Raw genomic sequence first — 18182 nt, 5'->3', positions numbered from 1 at the left:
ATACATCTGTTAAATCAGCACTTTCTACTACTTGGAGCTGTGTTTATTTGCATGAAGTAGAGCATAAGGCCCCAGAGGGGTGATGCCATGGGAAAGGGACTAGCCTCTCACTCTATTCAGTACTTCTGCTCAAGTGCTTCACCCCAGTTATCTTTCTTTTAAACCCACAGATTGGGATGGGACAATAAAGAAACTAGAAGGTCACGCTATTTTATAGTCATAGCACCTAGCTCTCCAAACTACCAAGATAGCCTCAGCACCTACTAGAAGCCCAGAGATCAAAGACCTGGACTTTCACAGGCTGTGAGCAAAGTTGACTAGGCAGGGAGGTCACTAGGGAAGTGAAGAGGCACAGGGCGGGGTCTGGAGCCTTTTCTCCTCCCATACCCACTGTGCACACACAGCTACTAGGTGGATTCCAAGCCTCAAGCAGACCTCATGACATACCATGTTAATACCCTCTAGTGGCTTCTTCCCCTTGCCCTGAGAGTAACACCCTGAACTTGACCTCCAGGCACTAGCTTGCTTCTCTAGCTCATCACTCACCAGGTCAAAGACTTGAAGCTGCACCATCATGGTGCCCTGGTGATCAGCCCTTCTGGTAGGTGGGGGGAAGAACAAGAGAAGGAAGAGGAGTAAAGATAGGGCGTCTGCATGCTTCCAACATCACAGGGTGCTCAGTAACCAGCACCAAGGAGGCTAAGAACACACTCTCCTTTGTCAGACCATGGGAAGAAGGAGGTAGGGGACAGCAACATTAGGGTCTTATAGCAAAGGCTGATCCTTAAAGGACACTAACAATGACAATAGTTCTCCTCTTAACCTTAGGATCTCTCTGGGATTTTGCTCATCTGTGGGATTGTTTGATTCCAATCAGATGAGGGAATGCTTTGCAATCAACCACCATTATTAACACACACATGAGCTTCCTGGAGCAGAGCACACAGGGGAACAGTCTCCTGCACACCCAGGAAATGAGACCCGGGCTGCCCAAGTGTGCCACCATCTCCTTATGTCCTCAGGGAGCTTTTTGTAATTTTCTCATGTATCAGTTTATTTGATACTAAGCAAGGGGGTGCCTGAAAAACAGATAACTCTGAGGCTTAAATGCAGGACTGCGTTAGAGAAACTTACCAGAGAAAGGCTAGCTATGTCTGACCCAGGTGTGCTAGCATGTGTGAGGCATAAGCCAAGGCCCAAAGGAGGAGGATGCCCACTGGCTCTTGGCCCCACTCAGCCATTCTCTAATAGGTTTTAAGAGGGAGCCCCTCTCACAGAAGCGAACCTTGCCATCTCCTTCTCAGAGCAAAGAGACCCAGTAGGCTTGTGTCCCCTGCCTCTCCTCCTATATCCTTCCTCCTCTCAGCCCCACATGACTCTGTTCCAATCACCACACACCTATGGCAACCTGCCTCATGGCCTTCTGCTTCCCATCCACCACAGTGCAGCCAGAGGGAGGAAGCTTTCCCCATCATACACCTGGCCTTGTGCAAATGCCCACCTGCCTCCCTAGCATGGTATATCACCAGTGTCCCAAAAGGCCATGTGCCCAGCATGTTGTGTTTGTGGCTTTTAGTATAAAAGCTGTAGCCATAGCGATACAGCATAGGGAGAACACAAAAAAACGGACACCCACCTTCTACACCACCCCCCAGCACTGTGGCAGGTACTTGGCATAGATTTGTATCACGCTTGCACCTTGCCGTGAGGCTCAGGGCCTTGCTCCAGATCAGGACTGAGTTACTGCCGAGACCCAATTTGGCCCTGGTGAGGGATACCCTTCCACAACTGCACACAAGTTGGCAAGTCCTGGATGAGTTATGGCTTTTCAGACCCTTCCCTTCACCCTCTGCACTGTGGGACTGACATGAAGTCACAAGCACAGTGCCCAGTGGCACATTAAAGGACCTCAAGATAGGCAGCTGTAGCCATGTTCCCTTGATCATCATCACACTCTTCCATGAGGAAACATCAAGAATAGATCTCTTACAAAAGATTTGCTCCCTGCCCTCACTTGTTTCTAATGGAGAATGAGCATAACAGGGTGTGTGGCTGGGCCTGTGGCACCGGCAGAAGGAGCTAGCACAGTGCTTCAAGGGGATGCTGCTTACATTTCAAGTCTATGACCTGCTAAGACCTGCAGTAACTGAGAAACCCCTCTAACCAAAAGAGCACCAAACAGTTGGTCCCTGGAATCACTAAACAGACTATTTAGTGGCTCTCTCTACATAATTAAAACAAAGGTGTGACTTTCCCACTCTATAGCTGCCCAGCAAAGAAGAATTCAGCCAAGTGCCTGTGACAGCAAAACACACAAAGGAGGAAGCTGCTGGAAGCAGGTGAAGGCTGGGTCTCCTAGGTACAGCAGCAAAGGCAGGCAGAGTAGATCTGGAGCCTGGACTCCAGTGAAAGGATGGCAGTTCACCCTGCACTTCCATACCTGCAGAGCTTTGAGGTGCCACTTGTGCTACTTGGAGCCACCAGCCCCAGCCAGGGAAGAGGAGAGGGAACAACAGAGGTGAAGGCAACAGGGAGTGTAGGGCCTAGCTCAGAGAACTATGTAAGTGCTATGATCAGTGAACACTGAAAAATGCTCCTGCAGTTATAAGGCAGCAGGGCCAACTCACAGGATCTAGAGGAGGAAAGGGCTTTTGCAGCTGAAGCCTCATGGAACAAATGGAGTGAAACAGTGAAGCATCAGGGAAACAAGCAGCAAGTGTGACTGGTGTGGGCTGCGGCATCAGAGCAGAGGATCCAAGGAGGAGATGGGTCACAGATGCCTGGGGCAGCAGAGTGTGCACATCAGACTGAACCCACAGCTGAGGCTCCATGTAAGTGCACTGTTAGCCCCAGGAGTTAGGAAAGGGATGGTGCCCTCTGGAGTTCCAGTGCCAGACAGCTGAAAGTAAAATGAACAACTGGACCTTGCCCCTGTCTGTGAGGCTTGGGGCTAAGATGGAGCATGTGAGGACACCATGAGAGGGACAGATGGTTGAGGAGGAATGCAGAGAGAGCAGGCAGGCTTCATCACTGGCTGATGGGGGAAAACAGTGGTGTGAACAATGGCTGGGCAGCATACTCCTGGTGACTGTCTGCTAAGCCTTGGATGTGTTATCTTAAGAAGAAACCTCAGCAGAAAGCTCTCTGTCCACAGAGGTGAGGGCTGTCTCCTTCCCTCCTTTTCCACACCCAGACCCCACCAGGCCTGGCCACCCATGTACAGAAAATTGGGGGTGGGGAGCAGGGATGAGTCAAAACCCATGGCAAAGCCCCCAAACTGGGGGAGCTTTCAGAATAGGTCACGGGAGGCTTCGCTCACAGCCAGAGCTCAGCCACCGAAGAACACAAAGTACAGGCACAGGCTTGGCTGACTGGCCCTGTCTATGTATTGTTCTCTCAGTTTTTACCATCTCAGAAAGTATTACTGTGAAACAGTCTAGGATGGTAGGGCAAACATTACCCCTTCCTGGAGGGGAGGCTGTTCTGTGCCTCAGCCCATGCCTTCTTTCTATTGTGCTACTACAGCCTTTCCACCAACTCCACACGTACATTACTAGAGTAGGTACTACTCCACCCATAAGACTTCCGAGCAACTTATAAGACTTAGAGCCAAACACAGACAGGATTCTCTCCATACCTTCCTCAGTAGAGGACAGAGGGTGGGAAGGAGGAGGTTTTCAACTCTAACAGCTTGGGGTTGGCCTAGAGGAACATGAATGCAAAGAACTGCAGTACATTAGCACCCACCATGTACACATTTTATAACATCATCTTCACCAGGAAAGAGACGTGTTCCTATGAGGAGAATAAAAACAAAAAGATACCTGTGGTCGCATTCGTGGATTCCATCGTACATAATAGTTCACCCATAATTCCAAATGACTCAGACTAGCAACAGGATATAACACATGGTTTTCATAATTCACAAAGAAGGGATTAGAAAATTCATCTAGCTGGCTATTGATATAAGACCATAAAGATATAGTCTTTGTGTATATATCCTGAAAAACAAAACAGGAATAACTGAAATAAGCTTTTCTTCATATCCCAAGAATGAGTATTACATAAAGAAAATGACTGGAATAATGAAGAGAACTCAAAGAGTTACTAGGCCCCATCCCCATCCTCCCACCAAGTCTGGCCTCATGCTGGGGACAACATGGGAACATGCACTGCTTGCTGTCCTGGAAAAACATATTGCTGATGTTAGGCAACATCCAGTAAGTGTCTGTGGGGAGGTGGAATGAGAACTTTCCAACATCCACAAGATGATAGGACTCATCAATAATAAATACATTTTTTTATTCTGGTTTAAGGTTTGCTTTTGTGACTGTTCATGTTGACAAACATAGGTAGAATTTACAGTTAAGATCCCTTGCAATGGAAAAACCATATGTATCTGTAGAATACTGTGCCATGACGGCAGACTGGAAAAGCTGCCTATAGAGAAGTATGCATATCTTCCCCTCAATTTTATTTATTTATTTATTTTAATTTAATTTTATTTATTTTTTTAATTTTTTTATTGGTTATTCTCTTCCCCTCAATTTTACATTACACTATTTAGAAATGATTAACAATTTGCATTGCTCATCTGAATGAAAACACCCAAATTTGTAGGGATGGGGACAAGACAGATAAGCATTAAACAATGGATCAAACAGTGAAAAATTCAAATGAAGAAAATAGGTCAAGAAAATGTTCTACTATTCTGTTGCTTATAAAAATGTTTACTTCCCACTGGAACATTCAATTATGACCATTTAAGTTCTTATATTTATAAGAGAAATACCACCGATAATTCAAAGGATCCAGAATAGCCAAAGTAATTTTCAAAAGGGAAGAACAAATTAGGAAGACTCATATTTGCCATTTTCAAAACTTACTACAATAATCAATACCAGTGGTGCTGTCATAAGGATAAACATAAAGATTAACAGGACAGAATACGGGGTATACTGGGGAATGATACTGGCCAAATTACATTGTGTGCATGTATAAATATGTAACAATGAATCCTGTCATTATGTATAATTATAATAGACCACTAAAATATGAGAAAAAATTATAAAAATGAATTCTTGCATTTATAGTCAACTGATTTAGAGCAAGGGTGGCAAGACACTTCAATGGCAGAAAGACAGTCTTTCCTCCAACTAGTGCTAGATAGCCAATACAAAAGAATGCAGTTTGACCCTTATCTCACATCATATACAAACATTAATTTAAAATGAATCACATACTGAAATTTAAAAGTTAAAACTGTAACATTTTTAGAAGAAAACAGGATCAAATTTTTGTGATCTTAAGCTATGATTTCTTAGATACGGTAACAGAAGTATAAGCTACAAAAAAAAAATGGACTTTATCAGGATTAAAAACTTGTGTTTCCAAGGACATCATAAAGCTAGTAAAAAAAATAACCCACAGAATGAGAGAAAAAACTGCAAATCATATATCTTATTAGGGACTTGTATATATAAAATGTGTCAATAATGAAACTGACAAATAACCTAATAAAAAATGGACTATAGACCTGAATAAACATTTCTCCACAGAAGATATACACATGACCAATAAACACATAAAAAGATGTTCAACATCATTGATTGTAAGGGAAATGCAAATTAAAAACATGTCATACTACCAAGTACAATGGTTATTATTTTTTAAAGAAGTAATAAGTGTTAGTGAAATGCAGAGAAATGAGAACCATCAGACATTGCTGGTAATAATGCATAATGGTGCAACTGCTTTGGAAAACAAACTGGTGGTTCCCCAATAAATAAGTTAAACATATATTTGTGGCATGACATAGCAATTCCATTCTTTTGTATCCAAGAGAAACAAAAGTATATGTCCACAAAAATTATGAATGTTTATAATACACCATTATTCATAAGAGCCCCCAAGTGAAAATAACATAAATTTCTATGAACCAATGAATAGATAAAAAATGTCATCTAGGGCTGGGGTTGTGGCTCAGTGGCAGAGCACTTGCCTCGCATGTATGAGGCACTGGGTTCAATCCTCAGCACCACATAAAAAAATGAATAAACAAAATAAAGATACTGTGTCCATGTATAACAAAATATTTTTTAAAATGTGGTCTATTCATACAATAGAATATGACTCATTCACAAAAAAATAATGAAGTACTGGCACATGATGAACCTTGAAAACATGTTTTCATTCTGAAAAAGGAAGTGAAGGAAGTCAGTCACAAAAGTCCACCTACCATATGACTCCATGTATATGAAATGAAATCAAATCCATAGAGACAGAAAGCAGATTAGTGACTGCCAGAGGCTAGGGTGTGTGGTGTTTATTTTTGAAGTGATAAAAATTTTATAAAATTACATATTGGTTATGGTTGCTCAATCTGTGTATGCTAAAACCACTGAACTGTACACTTTAAATGAGTGAATGTCATAGTATATAAATTAAATCTCAAGAGACTAGGCTTTTTTTTAAATAGTAAATTTTGCAGTCCCCCCACCACCAAAATAGATGAAATCATAGTTTAAATTCTATATATGAATTTCAATCTTCTGCTGCTGGGTTTTTCTTTGTTTTAAAGAACTTTATTAAGATATGATGATTACCATAAACTTTATTCTTTATTTTTTTTCCCCTTTTAAGTTAACAGGGCTCAATCACACTGAATGCAGAGGAGTACAGATTTGTGTTACTCCTCAGAAAGTCATGGGCTGGAGCTGGGGCTCAGTGGTAGAATACTTGCTTAGCACATGTGAGGCACGGTTCGAGCCTCAGCACCACATAAAAATAAATAAATAAAAGGATTGTGTCCATCTACAATTAAAGTAGATGGGGTAGAGAGAGAAGATGTGAGGGAAGGGGAGGGGGGATAGCAGGGGATAAGAAAGGTAGCAGAATACAACAGTTACTAATAGGGCATTATGTAAAATTGTGGATGTGTAACCGACGTGATTCTGCAATCTGCATTTGGGGTAAAAATTGGGAGTTCATAACCCACTTCAATCTAATGTATGAAATATGATATGTCAAGAGCTTTGTAATGTTGTGAACAACCAATAAAAAAAATACAATTAAAAGAAAGAAAGTCATGGTTCATTGGGTCCCAAACACTATAAAGTAAGAGGCTCATATTAGACATATGTACTTGAGTTGCTAGAACCCCGTGAGGGCTTCTAGTATAAGCCCCATCTCCCTGCACACTTACAGATAGCAGCAGGACCAGAAGCCAAGTCCTCCCTCCATTTAGGCCTCCTTCTATAATAGTCCTTATTGGAATAGGTGCCTGGGCAACATGGGAGACATAAGACACTTACCTCTTTGAGCCGCTGTTGTTCACAGTTATACAGAAAGGTCCCGAAGAGACAGCTATAAAGGTGATCCAGAATTGTAATCAAGAATAGTTCATTAAACTCGAATGCTGAAGGAAACTTAAATGGAGAGAAAAATAAGGTTGTCTTAAAGTCTAATTTCTAAAATAAAGTAATAACACTTCATTGTGAAAGATAACTAAATTACTGTTTGGAATTTATCGAGATTAAAAGGCAGAATGACCCTATGTCTTAACTATCTAAGTTTCAAGTCCAAGGTGATCTGTCTGGCTGAGAAACAACAAAATTTGTTGTATTTTTCTATGCCTAAAATATTTTATGTAGTTTTTACTTCTCACAATGTAGGACAGAGCTCAGGTTCACCCTTCTGATAGAAACAGAAAACTGGATAAAATATATGAAACAAAAATGTTTTGATATATTGGCAATAGGCAACAAGAAACTGTGACCTTGAGAGAAGGCAAATAAGTGAGGGGAGCACTATTATTGTTCCAGCTTCCTATTTGGAGGCACACTGTAGGCCACACAGCAGGAAGGGAGACCCTGGGTTCAACATATACCAAAAGTGAACCAAGAAGAAATAGAAAATATTAATAGCTCTTCTATCCATTAAAAAAAAAAACTCATAACTAAGAACTTTCCCACGAACACAACCTCTGAATTCTTACTGATATAAGAGCAAATCGAACATGGCAGCATATTAAAAGGGTAATACAAGCTGGATGTGGTGGCACACACTTGTAATTCCAGATACTCAGGGTTGAGGCAGGAAGATCGTAAATGTATCCATAGCCTGGACAACTTAGCAAGATCCTGTCTCAAAACAAAAAGGGCTGTGATGTAGCTTAGTGATAAAGCACTTGCCTAGCATGTGAGAGGGTGATGGTAGGGTTTGTCTTAGGAATGCAAGGCTGGTTTAACATCTGAAAATTAATGTTACCCCAAAAGCCATTATTACAATTCGTCATATTAACAAAAACTATATAATCATCTCAATTGTTTTAGGTAACTGATGATAGGGCTTTGCAGAATTCCAATGAGACTATTAGCATTGCCAGCAGGTTTTAGCTAGTAGCTGGCATTGAGTTATCTGGAAATGATAATAATGATCTCAGCATCAGCATATACTGGGTACCTACTATATGCCAGAATTCTAATTTTAAAACATAGTGAAATATTCATCACCTACTGAATGAAGCAGAGCCAACTAGAACAAAACCAAATAGAGTTACCTAGTGTATCTGTATGGGGTCATATTTTACATACAAACATTGATTTTGAATGAAACAGCGGAAATTTATCCAATTTTCAACTTAAGATATACTTGAATCAAACACTACATAGGTCAGAAATATACTTGAAATCTCTCACCTGTCTTGTCATTTGCCAAACACAATCAATAAATTGAAGGAATATAGGAGATCGGTCAGGATCAGCATGGTTGTCATCACCATGGCCCACTCGCTGCAAAGAAAGCAAAAGGTTAAACATCTTCATGTATGCTTCAGTCCTCTCAAAAGTCATTTTAAGTTTCTTTGGTGATACAGTAATACCTTATCAGACCTAACAGGATTTGTGGCACATAAACAGCACTTGAAAATGTTTACAAAATTAAAGTGACTTCCATTTCTTTTAGGAAACCAAGATTCAGCTTACTATATATGTTGATTGTTTTGTAATTTCTATTTAATATAGTTGATTTCAATAAATGATAATCAAGTGGCTAGTGAACTTTTCAGTTCAAATAATGGGTTCAAGATCAGCTACCAGCAGGGGCTGGGGAAAGGGAAGGTAAAAGAGAGGTACTGGAGTCTGAATTAAAATCAGATCTATTCCATGCTTGTATAATTATGTCAAAATGGATTCTTCTGTCATATAAAACTAAAAAGAACCAATAAAAGAAGATCAGCTATCACATTAAGCAAATTTTATCAATGTGGGAGTGAGTACCAATTAGCTCACAAAGCACATCATGAATGTCATTTTCTCTGTAAGTATAAAACCATTTTTTTCCCATTTGTCAGAAATGTCAGGAAGTCTGCATATCAAAATAGTGATTAATAGGGCTGGGGTTGTGGCTCAGTGGTGGTGTGCTTGCCTAGCATGCATGGGGCACTGGGTTTGATTCTCAGGACTGTACATAAATAAATAAATGAATAAATAAATAAATAAATGCCCATCAATAACTAAAAAATATTTTTTTAAAATAGTGATTAATAATAGTTTTTAAAAAATATTTATTTTTTTTTTAGTTATCGGCAGACACAACATCTTTGTTGGTATGTGGTGCTGAGGATCGAACCCGGGCTGCACGCATGCCAGACAAGTGCGCTACTACTTGAGCCACATCCCCAGCCCTAATAATAGTTTTAACCAATTTTCTATCACTCAAGAACTCTTCTTCCTTGCTCAAGGAGTCTGGTATTGTGTTTCAGATCTTTTTATGTTTTATATTAATAGATTGATACTTATTCTCACCCACATAAACATGATTGCCAAAAACACTGAAAACATCATGAGTAAAAAGATAGGTAAAGAGTGAGCATTCTGAGAGAAGCTTAAAATAATATATAACTAAACAAAAGGACAAGAAAGAAAAAAAAAACACTGGGAACATAGAACATGGTCACCACAGGGAGAAAAAAATATACTTCATCTATAAAATTGCCATCGGGAAGACATAAAAACAAAGAAATAACCAAGTCGATGTCAACAGCTCAGAGTAATAGTGTATTGCCTTCTTTTCATTTTTTTTAAATATTTGTAGCAGCTTTATTTTTAATAGTCAAAAGCTGGAAACACCCAAATGCCCACCAAGAGATGAATGAATAAATAGTGGTACAGTCATGTTTTGCTTAACAATGGGATAGGTTCTGAGAAACATGTCATTAAGCAATTTTGTCATTGTGTGAACATGACATAGAGTATTTTTAGAATGATATGGCTATGACATCAGTAGGCAATACCTTATGGGACCACATCATAAGGGTGGTCAGTCATTGACCACCCTTTATGGGTTCATAATTGTATATCTCTACAAGGGAATGTTTCTCAACAATAAAAAGGAATGAAGTATTGATGCATGAAACAATATGGTTAGACCTCAAAATAATTATTCTGAGCAAAAGAAGCTAGACAAAGAAAAGAAGAAACTTCATGATTGTATTTATGTAAAATTCTGGAAAATGTAAACAAACATAGGGTGACAGAAAACAGGTCAGTAGTTGCTTGGGAATGGGAATGGGGAGTTTTTTCGTTTTTAATTGTAGTAAAATAGAAATAAAAGTTTTATCATTTGGGCCATTTTAAGTGTGTAGTCCAGTCACATTAAGCACATGCACACTGTCAGTACCATCACCACCATGTGTGTGTCCAGAACTTTTTATCTGACAAAACTAAAACTCTGTTCCCATTAATCCCCAACTCCCCATATCTCCTCCCTTTAGTCCCTAGCAACTACCCTTCTGCTGTTTCTATGATTTTGACTGTTCTAGGCACACCATGTAAGTGGAAAACGTTCACTCTATATATCTTTGTGACTGGCTTCTTTCATTCATCATGTCTTCAAGGTTCATCCATGTTGTACAGTGTATCAGAATTTCTTTCCTATTATATTCCATTGTATAGATAGACACATTTTGTTTACCATTCATCTGCTAATGAACATTTGGGTTACTTCCACCTTTGGACTATTGTTAATAATGCTGCTATGAACAATGCTGCACAAATATCTGTTTGAGTCCCTGCTTTCTCTTCTTTTGGGTATATGCTCAAAAATGGAATTGCTGGACCAGATGACAATTCTATAATTTTTTTTAGGAACTTCTATACTGTTCCATAGCAGCTGCATGCATTGCCTTATTTCTGTACTTGCCCTACATAAAATAATTTGTAGATCCTGCTCTTCAGTATTTAAGGTTCCTAGGGAGCAGTTCCTCACTGACAGTTCAAACTTTATAATTCATTCTTTCTTTTGATAAACAGTCACTGAACTCCTATGGTGTGTGCAAGACATCATGTCTGGCCCTCAGAATTTCAGGCATTTTCATGGAATGTAGTAGAGTCCTAGTCTTTGGCTAGCCACCTAGGATACCAAGACAAACCTGTGCTTAATGACTATTCATTTGTGGTCTAGTCGAAGGAGAAAGACTTGTAAAGAACTAGGGCAATTAAGTATTGTAGGGGCTTCTGTGTGTGCATTTGGTACAGTGTGGGCTCAGAGGAACAAGTAAACCATCCTAGCATGGGGTTAGAGAGGGAACAATGGGGGAAACTCATAAAAGTTACAGTTATGGTTGAGGTCTCATTTAAACTTTGAATAATAGGGAGATGCCTATTTCCTATTGGCCAGGAATTTATTATAAGCAATGGAAACATGAGGGAGGATGCTAGGGGAGTCATACATAGCTGGGCATTACTGAGGCTTGGGAGATGAGGTAAGGGGAAAGTTGATAGATGAGGCTGGAGACGTGGGCCAGGGCCAGATAATTAAAGGGTTTGAGAGCCATGCTGATGGGTTGCCTATGATCCTGAAGGCCACAGGAAGGCACTGAGGGATTCACACTGGGCAGTGCCAGCATCAGATTTGTCTTTTGGAATGTTCCATCAGGCTACAGTAGGGATGGTGGATTGGAAGGGGACAGGTTGAAAAGAGACTACTTAGGAGACTTTCTGAGGGAATTGGTGAGACCTGAATTAAGAGGGCAGCAGTAGCAATGGAGAGGAGATAACAGATTTGAATACATGTACTCAAAGTCATGAGACTGGCTGAGATCACTCAGGGATTAAGCACACAGAGAAGAGAAATCATCTAAGGACTAAGCCCTGAAGTACATCAACATTAAAAGGTTGGAGAAAAGGGGAGGACCCAGCAATAAGAGAAAATGTAAAAGTTTATAGAGGTCCAGAAGCCTAGTGAAGAAAGTGTGCTTCCAGAAGGTGGGAAGAATCAGCAGCATCTAATACTCAGGCCAAATAAGAGAAGGACTTGGCAAAGTGGCAGTTGCTGACAACCATGAGAAGACCATGATGTCAAGACAGCTGGAAGGAGACAGGCAGTGATGGTAAATATATATAATAACTTTGAGGAGTGTTGTAAAAGGGGAGCAGATAATTAGGGTGACAGCTAGAGAGGGCTGTGAGGCCAAAGGGTTTGGGGGGATATAGTAGTAGGTTACTATACCAAAGGGAATGATCTAGGAAAGAGTAGGAATGGGGAAAGGATGAATGAAGAACAGTCAGTTTCATAATAAGGTCCATGAGGTAGATGATGGAAGCAGGTGGACAAGGGCAGGAACTGGCCTCAGTAGCTCAGGTGTCTCATTCCCAGAAATTCTAGGTAAGGTAGATTACAGGGACCCAGTGGGTAGGTGGTTGCAGGCCTGAAACCATGGTCTAAATACTGGCTCCATTCTAACAGTATGACCTAGAGGAGATAACTCATATTCCTGAAACCTCAGTTTCCCTGCCTGTCAATGATAGTACCTGCCTATCAAGATTAAATAAGATGATTCATGTGATGGTGCTGGACATACAGTGGTACTCAGTAAATTGAGGCCATTATGAATCATATAGTCACATCACCTTCTCTGTGGCCATGATATGGCCAGCCCCAGCATTAGCAAGGAGGGACAGGACCACAGAATTGTGGGCTATCTGGACACATGTACTCCTGGTCAGCCCAGTTGTGTGCTGCCATCTCTATTGTTTCAATAGACAGCCATTACTGCTGCCCATCTGAGAAAGGCCACTTGCCAGCCTTACCTCCCTCCAGACATACAGTTTGGAAAGGACAGGTAGAAGAGAATGGTTTCTGAATCCTTAGGGAAGGCAAATTGCAAATATTTCGAAAGATTCTATACTCTATCCTCCCCATTGAGTCTAGCCCTTGATGAGAAGAAACAAAGGTGTTCATGATAGTGTTTAAAAATAACCAAAAGAGGTTAAATTTGGCTGGCACTTAGCAGGGACCCTGACATCTAAGCACTTGATACACCCAACCTCCATCCCCCATACCACTCCATTTCAGAGGGGAGGAAACCAAAGCAAGAGAAGGGAAGGAATGTATCTAAGGATCTGACAAGAATTCCCCTGGGGCACGGGATTTGGAGCCTATGGACCTGACCATTTTAAAGGGCTGTAAGGGCCTCTCTCTGCTCTTCACTTGGTGCTCCTACATGGAAGCCATTGAAGTCCTCATGCTGCCCATCCTGCATTCCAAAATGAGTCTCTCTGGGAATCTTGGAGTCTTCCAATCCAATGCATGGTGAAGACAAATCCCCAAGAGATCAAGAGACTAGGAATTAGCTACCAACTGGATAAAAACACAAATGGCAGCCACAAAATGCCATGCCAGGTGACCCAGCAATTTCACTCCTGGGGATATGTTCCCCAAATTGAAAGCAGGTTGCATGGGCTGGGGATGTGGCTCAAGCGGTAGCGCGCTCGCCTGGCATGCGTGCGACCCGGGTTCGATCCTCAGCACCACATAACAACAAAGATGTTGTGTCTGCCGAGAAGTAAAAAATAAATATTAAAAAAATTCTCTCTCTCTCTCTCCTCTCTCTTTAAAAAAAAAAAGAAAGCAGGTTGCTTTGGGGTGAGTTATGTACTTTGCAAATTGAAGTCCTAACCCCTAGTATCTCCAAATATTATGGGATTTGGAGATAGGACCTTTAAGGAGATGAAGTTATAATGAGGCCATTAGAGTGGCTCCTAACCCAATATGACTGGTACCCTTATGACATGAGAAAATTTGGACACACAGAGAAACACCAGGGACACATGCACATAGGTACGAGTATGTGAAGAGGCAGCAAGAGGGCAGCCATCTGTAAGCCAAGGACAGAGGCTCAGGAGAAACTAAGTTGCCCTGCTGACAACTTGATTTTGGAGTTCCATCCTTTACAACTGTGAGAAAATACATTTCTGTTGTTTTAAGTTGCCCAGTCATTGGCACTTCATTATGGCAAAAACTTGTACATCCATGTTCACAGCAAAAAGTGGACAGAGCCTAAGTGTTCATCTACAGATTATGGAAAAACAAAACATGGCATATATATACAAGGGAATATCATTAACCATAAAAAAGAAAGAAAATTTGATATTTGTTATAATATATATCAACCTTGAAACATCATGCTTAGTGAAATAAAGCCATCAAGGGAAAGTAAATATTGTATAATTCCTCTTATATGAGGTACCTAGAATAGGAAAATTCACAGAGACAGAAAGCAGAGCAATGGTTGTCAGGGGATGAAGGGAGGGGAAAATGGAAGCTGAATGCTTAAGGTATGTATAGAGTTTCCATTTGGGATAATGAATAGTTTGGGACTAAACAGAGGTGATGGTTACACAACATTATGAAGGTCATCTAGGACACTGAATGGAGCACTTAAAAATGATTAATTCTATGTTATATGAATTCTACCTCATTTTTAATAAAAAGGCATACATGTACACAAAAAAGCCCTGCCATACAATGTTGAGGTCCATGGTATTCTATTATGGCAATTCAGGTTTGATACAGAGGTGAAAGTCTGCATGCAAGTGTGTGCACACATGTCTGTATATGCTACACATGGCAGGTACATACATGTGACAAAGCAAAACATTCAACCACAGACCTCATCATCTCAACTTACCAGTGCGAACCTATGTCCAAAGCTTATCCACTCCTTTTCTATGAGAGTTTCGAATCCTTTAATGGTCCTGTAATAACTGTCCAACATCAGCATTGCCAAAGATGTGAGCTGGGCTGTTCGGTCCCAACCATCGCTGCAGTGTACCACCACAGAGGTTTTCCCAGATTCAATTTTATCAGCAATTCTTACTGCCCCAGCAAGAAGCATCTTCAGAAAAGGAGATATATCAGACAAAACTACACTGAATTTCAATTAGTGCATAAAATAATTAGAACTTTGGAAGTTCTGGTCAATAAACCAAACAAGAATGCCATGAAGGGGCTGAAGGCTGGAGCTCAGTGGCAGAACACTTGCCTAGCATACAGGAGGCCCTGGCTTCCATCCCCAGAACCACACACACATACATACACAGAAGACTGCCATGCAGTCAATTAAGAATCACCAGGAAATTTTAACAACATTTAAAAAAAAGTATACAAAGAAAAACTACAGCAGTAATTCAGGTCCTTTTCTAAAGAGTCACAAAGTTCTTTTACAACCTGACTTGAGGCAAGCCTTAACCCCTTTTGATTGTCACGAAAGCCCTCTACAAAGACCATAGTCAGGATGCTGCCTAAGGAAACCAAGAAAGCTCATAAACAAAGCAAAGATGTACTTATTTGTGATACCAAAACCCACTTGGAGATGGGGAAATTTATGGCACTGATGGAGTGAAATCTTAAATGGAAAGCATTTGACTAGACCTCTTTACCCTTATATATTCCAGCCAATGTGTCCCATCCACGTTGGATAGCCACCGTGCCTCATCAATGGAAGGGTACACGATCTCTTTTAATTTCCGTAGTGACTCTCTCATCACATGAATATTGTGGATCTCCAAGAATACAAGCTCGGCATTAGGGTAAGCACTTTCACTTTCATATCCTCCACCCTTTGCCTGTGAAAAACAAAAGATATATACCATTTATCTGGAATTAACTTTTCTATTGTTTCTAGTGCTACCAGATACAGACCACTAAAGAAGTAACAAATACATCCATTGATAAACCTTGTATATACTTATCTGAGTGTCCTGGAGTTGCCAGAACAAAGTACCACAAACTGAGTAACTCAAAATAAAAAAAAAAAATGTATCATCTCACAATTCTGAAAGCTGAAAGTCTGAAATTAAGGTGTTGGCAGGGTCAGGTTCCCTCAAAAGCCTCTTGGGGAGGATCCTTCCTTGGGCTTGCTTGTCCAGCTCCTGGCAGAAGCCTCAGGCATTCCTGGTTTGTAGAGACATCACTTTAATCTCTGCTTTCATCTTCACTTGACCTTTTCCCCTTTGCATCTCTGCTTCTTCTCTCTTCTTATAAAAAAAATACCCTTTGTATAAAATTAGGGCCCACCTCAATACAATATGACCTCATCTTAATTATACATGTAAGAACCCTATTTTGAAATAAGGTCACATTTGTATGTATTAGGAGTTAGGACTTCATATCTTTTTATAGGTATATAATTAAAGTCATAACAATCCTTCATCTATTAAAAATTTTTAAAATATAAAAAACGGGTTCTTACTTAAGAATTAGGTTTAAAAAGGTATTCTTTATGTATAACTAAAAAGAACCAATTAAAAAAATTCCTTCAAGAAACTGAAAACAAACTAAAAAGGTATCTACTGTTAGTGCTATCTATCTGAATAGAAAAAAGTTGCACTGCTACAAAATTTCTGCAATAAAATAATTTGGCGATCAAAAGACAAACCATAACATTTATCTAAGCAATTTAACTAAAACAAAATACAGATGTAACAAAAAAGGAGGATACAGCCCACTTCCTGGTGGTTACTCAAGAAGTTAAACATAAAATTGCAATATGATCCAGCCATTACACTTGTGTACATATATCCCACAGAATTCAGAAAAGGTATTCAAACAAAAATTTGTACAAAAACATTCACAACAGTACTATTCACAATAGCCAAAAGGGAGAAACTATCCAGATGTCCATCATCATCAGATAGCTGGATAAAAAAATGTGGTTTATCTATACAATTGAATATTATTTGACCATAAAAAGGAATAGGGTACTAATGTTAAAATGTGGATGAACCTTGAAAACGAAGTAAAAGAATACAGGGATTTAATATTGTATGATTTCATTTATATGAAGTGTCCAGAACAGGGACCCCATAGGAATAAGACTAGTGGGTCCCAGGGGCTGGGAGAAGGGAATGGGAATTGACTGCTACAATGGATGGGGTTTGTATATGGGGTGGTAAGAAGGGTCAGGAGTTAGACAGTAGTGCTAATTGCACAACACTATGAATGTACTAGGAGTCACTGAACTGTAAACTATGGAATGGCTAAAATGGTAAGTTTTATGTTATCTGACATTTATCTCAATAAAATAAACAAAGGTAAACATGTCTGTGACCCAAAGACCACACTCTTCATTCAGTTTCCAATCATTTACCAAGTAAATATGAATGCCCATTCCTGGAGCAACAATGATAAACAAGTAGAGACCCTGGTCTTTCAGGTCCCCCAAATCTGGGGTGGACCGGGAAGAACAGGGTAAAGGGTAGCACAGGGCTATAGGTCTTCTGCTCTGGGAGAACCCAGGGGACACCAGGAACACTGGCCAGGCCTGTTCCACCGGAGGGAAGAAAGCACAACTTGGTGAGAAATGGGCAAGAACATCCAAGGTTAAGGGGCCATGGAGACTGACAGTGACACAGCTTCCTGAGAGGGACATAAGAAATTCAGCAGACAGAAATCTAGGGCAGCAGCAAGAATGGTGAACAATGAGACCAGAGACCATGCTGGGACTCAGTGCCAAGCATGAAGAGGGTCAGACAACAGAGGAATCACTGACTCTACTGGGAAGAAGACACTGGAGGTGGGTGAGACTTTTTGCTATCTTCCCTCTTTCTGCATCTATTTCTATATGACCTTATTATAGGGACACTGGTCATTGAATTCAGGGCCTATTCTAATTACTTAAGACTTCATCCTAACTGATTACATCTACAAAGGCCCAATTTCTAAATAAGTTCATATTCTGAGGTTCCAGGTAGACACAAATTTGGGGGGGACATTACTAGATCCATTAGAGGGGTTCAACATACAAAAATCAATGAAATGCAGCACATTAACAGAATGAAGGGGGAAACAACTACATGAACATCTCAGTTCAGAAAAAGGATTTGACAAAATCAAACATC

At 40.3% G+C, this 18182-nt stretch overlaps 2 protein-coding genes across 8 annotated transcripts in view; one reads left to right on the top strand and one right to left on the bottom strand.

The window, feature by feature from the left end:
* The window catches only part of CD99L2 (CD99 molecule like 2), a 118693-nt gene extending 109057 nt beyond the window's left edge, over positions 1–9636 (top strand). Inside the window, exon 9 of the mRNA XM_081277616.1 lies at positions 9581–9636. Coding sequence (XP_081133742.1) covers positions 9581–9621 — 41 coding nt within the window. The 3' untranslated portion in view covers positions 9622–9636. The remainder of the gene's footprint in view (positions 1–9580) is intronic.
* MTMR1 (myotubularin related protein 1) overlaps positions 1–18182 on the bottom strand; it is a 73531-nt gene that overhangs the window by 2866 nt on the left and 52483 nt on the right. For 5 of the 7 annotated variants that reach the window (XM_081277601.1, XM_081277602.1, XM_081277603.1 and 2 more), the window contains 5 exons: positions 15723–15908; positions 14972–15178; positions 8700–8792; positions 7314–7427; positions 3825–4001 (listed from right to left, as the gene is read on the bottom strand). In XM_081277601.1, coding sequence (XP_081133727.1) covers positions 3825–4001; positions 7314–7427; positions 8700–8792; positions 14972–15178; positions 15723–15908 — 777 coding nt within the window. Of the gene's footprint in view, positions 1–3637; positions 3796–3824; positions 4002–7313; positions 7428–8699; positions 8793–14971; positions 15179–15722; positions 15909–18182 lie in introns of all 7 variants that reach the window. The other 2 variants (XR_014020069.1, XM_081277605.1) reach the window with 2 other exon arrangements.

Source organism: Spermophilus citellus (assembly GCF_964194105.1).
Source record: "Spermophilus citellus genome assembly, chromosome: X".
NCBI classification, from domain to species: domain Eukaryota; kingdom Metazoa; phylum Chordata; class Mammalia; order Rodentia; family Sciuridae; genus Spermophilus; species Spermophilus citellus.
The sequence above is the reverse complement of the archived record's forward strand: the minus strand, read 5'-3'. Positions and strand labels throughout refer to the sequence as shown.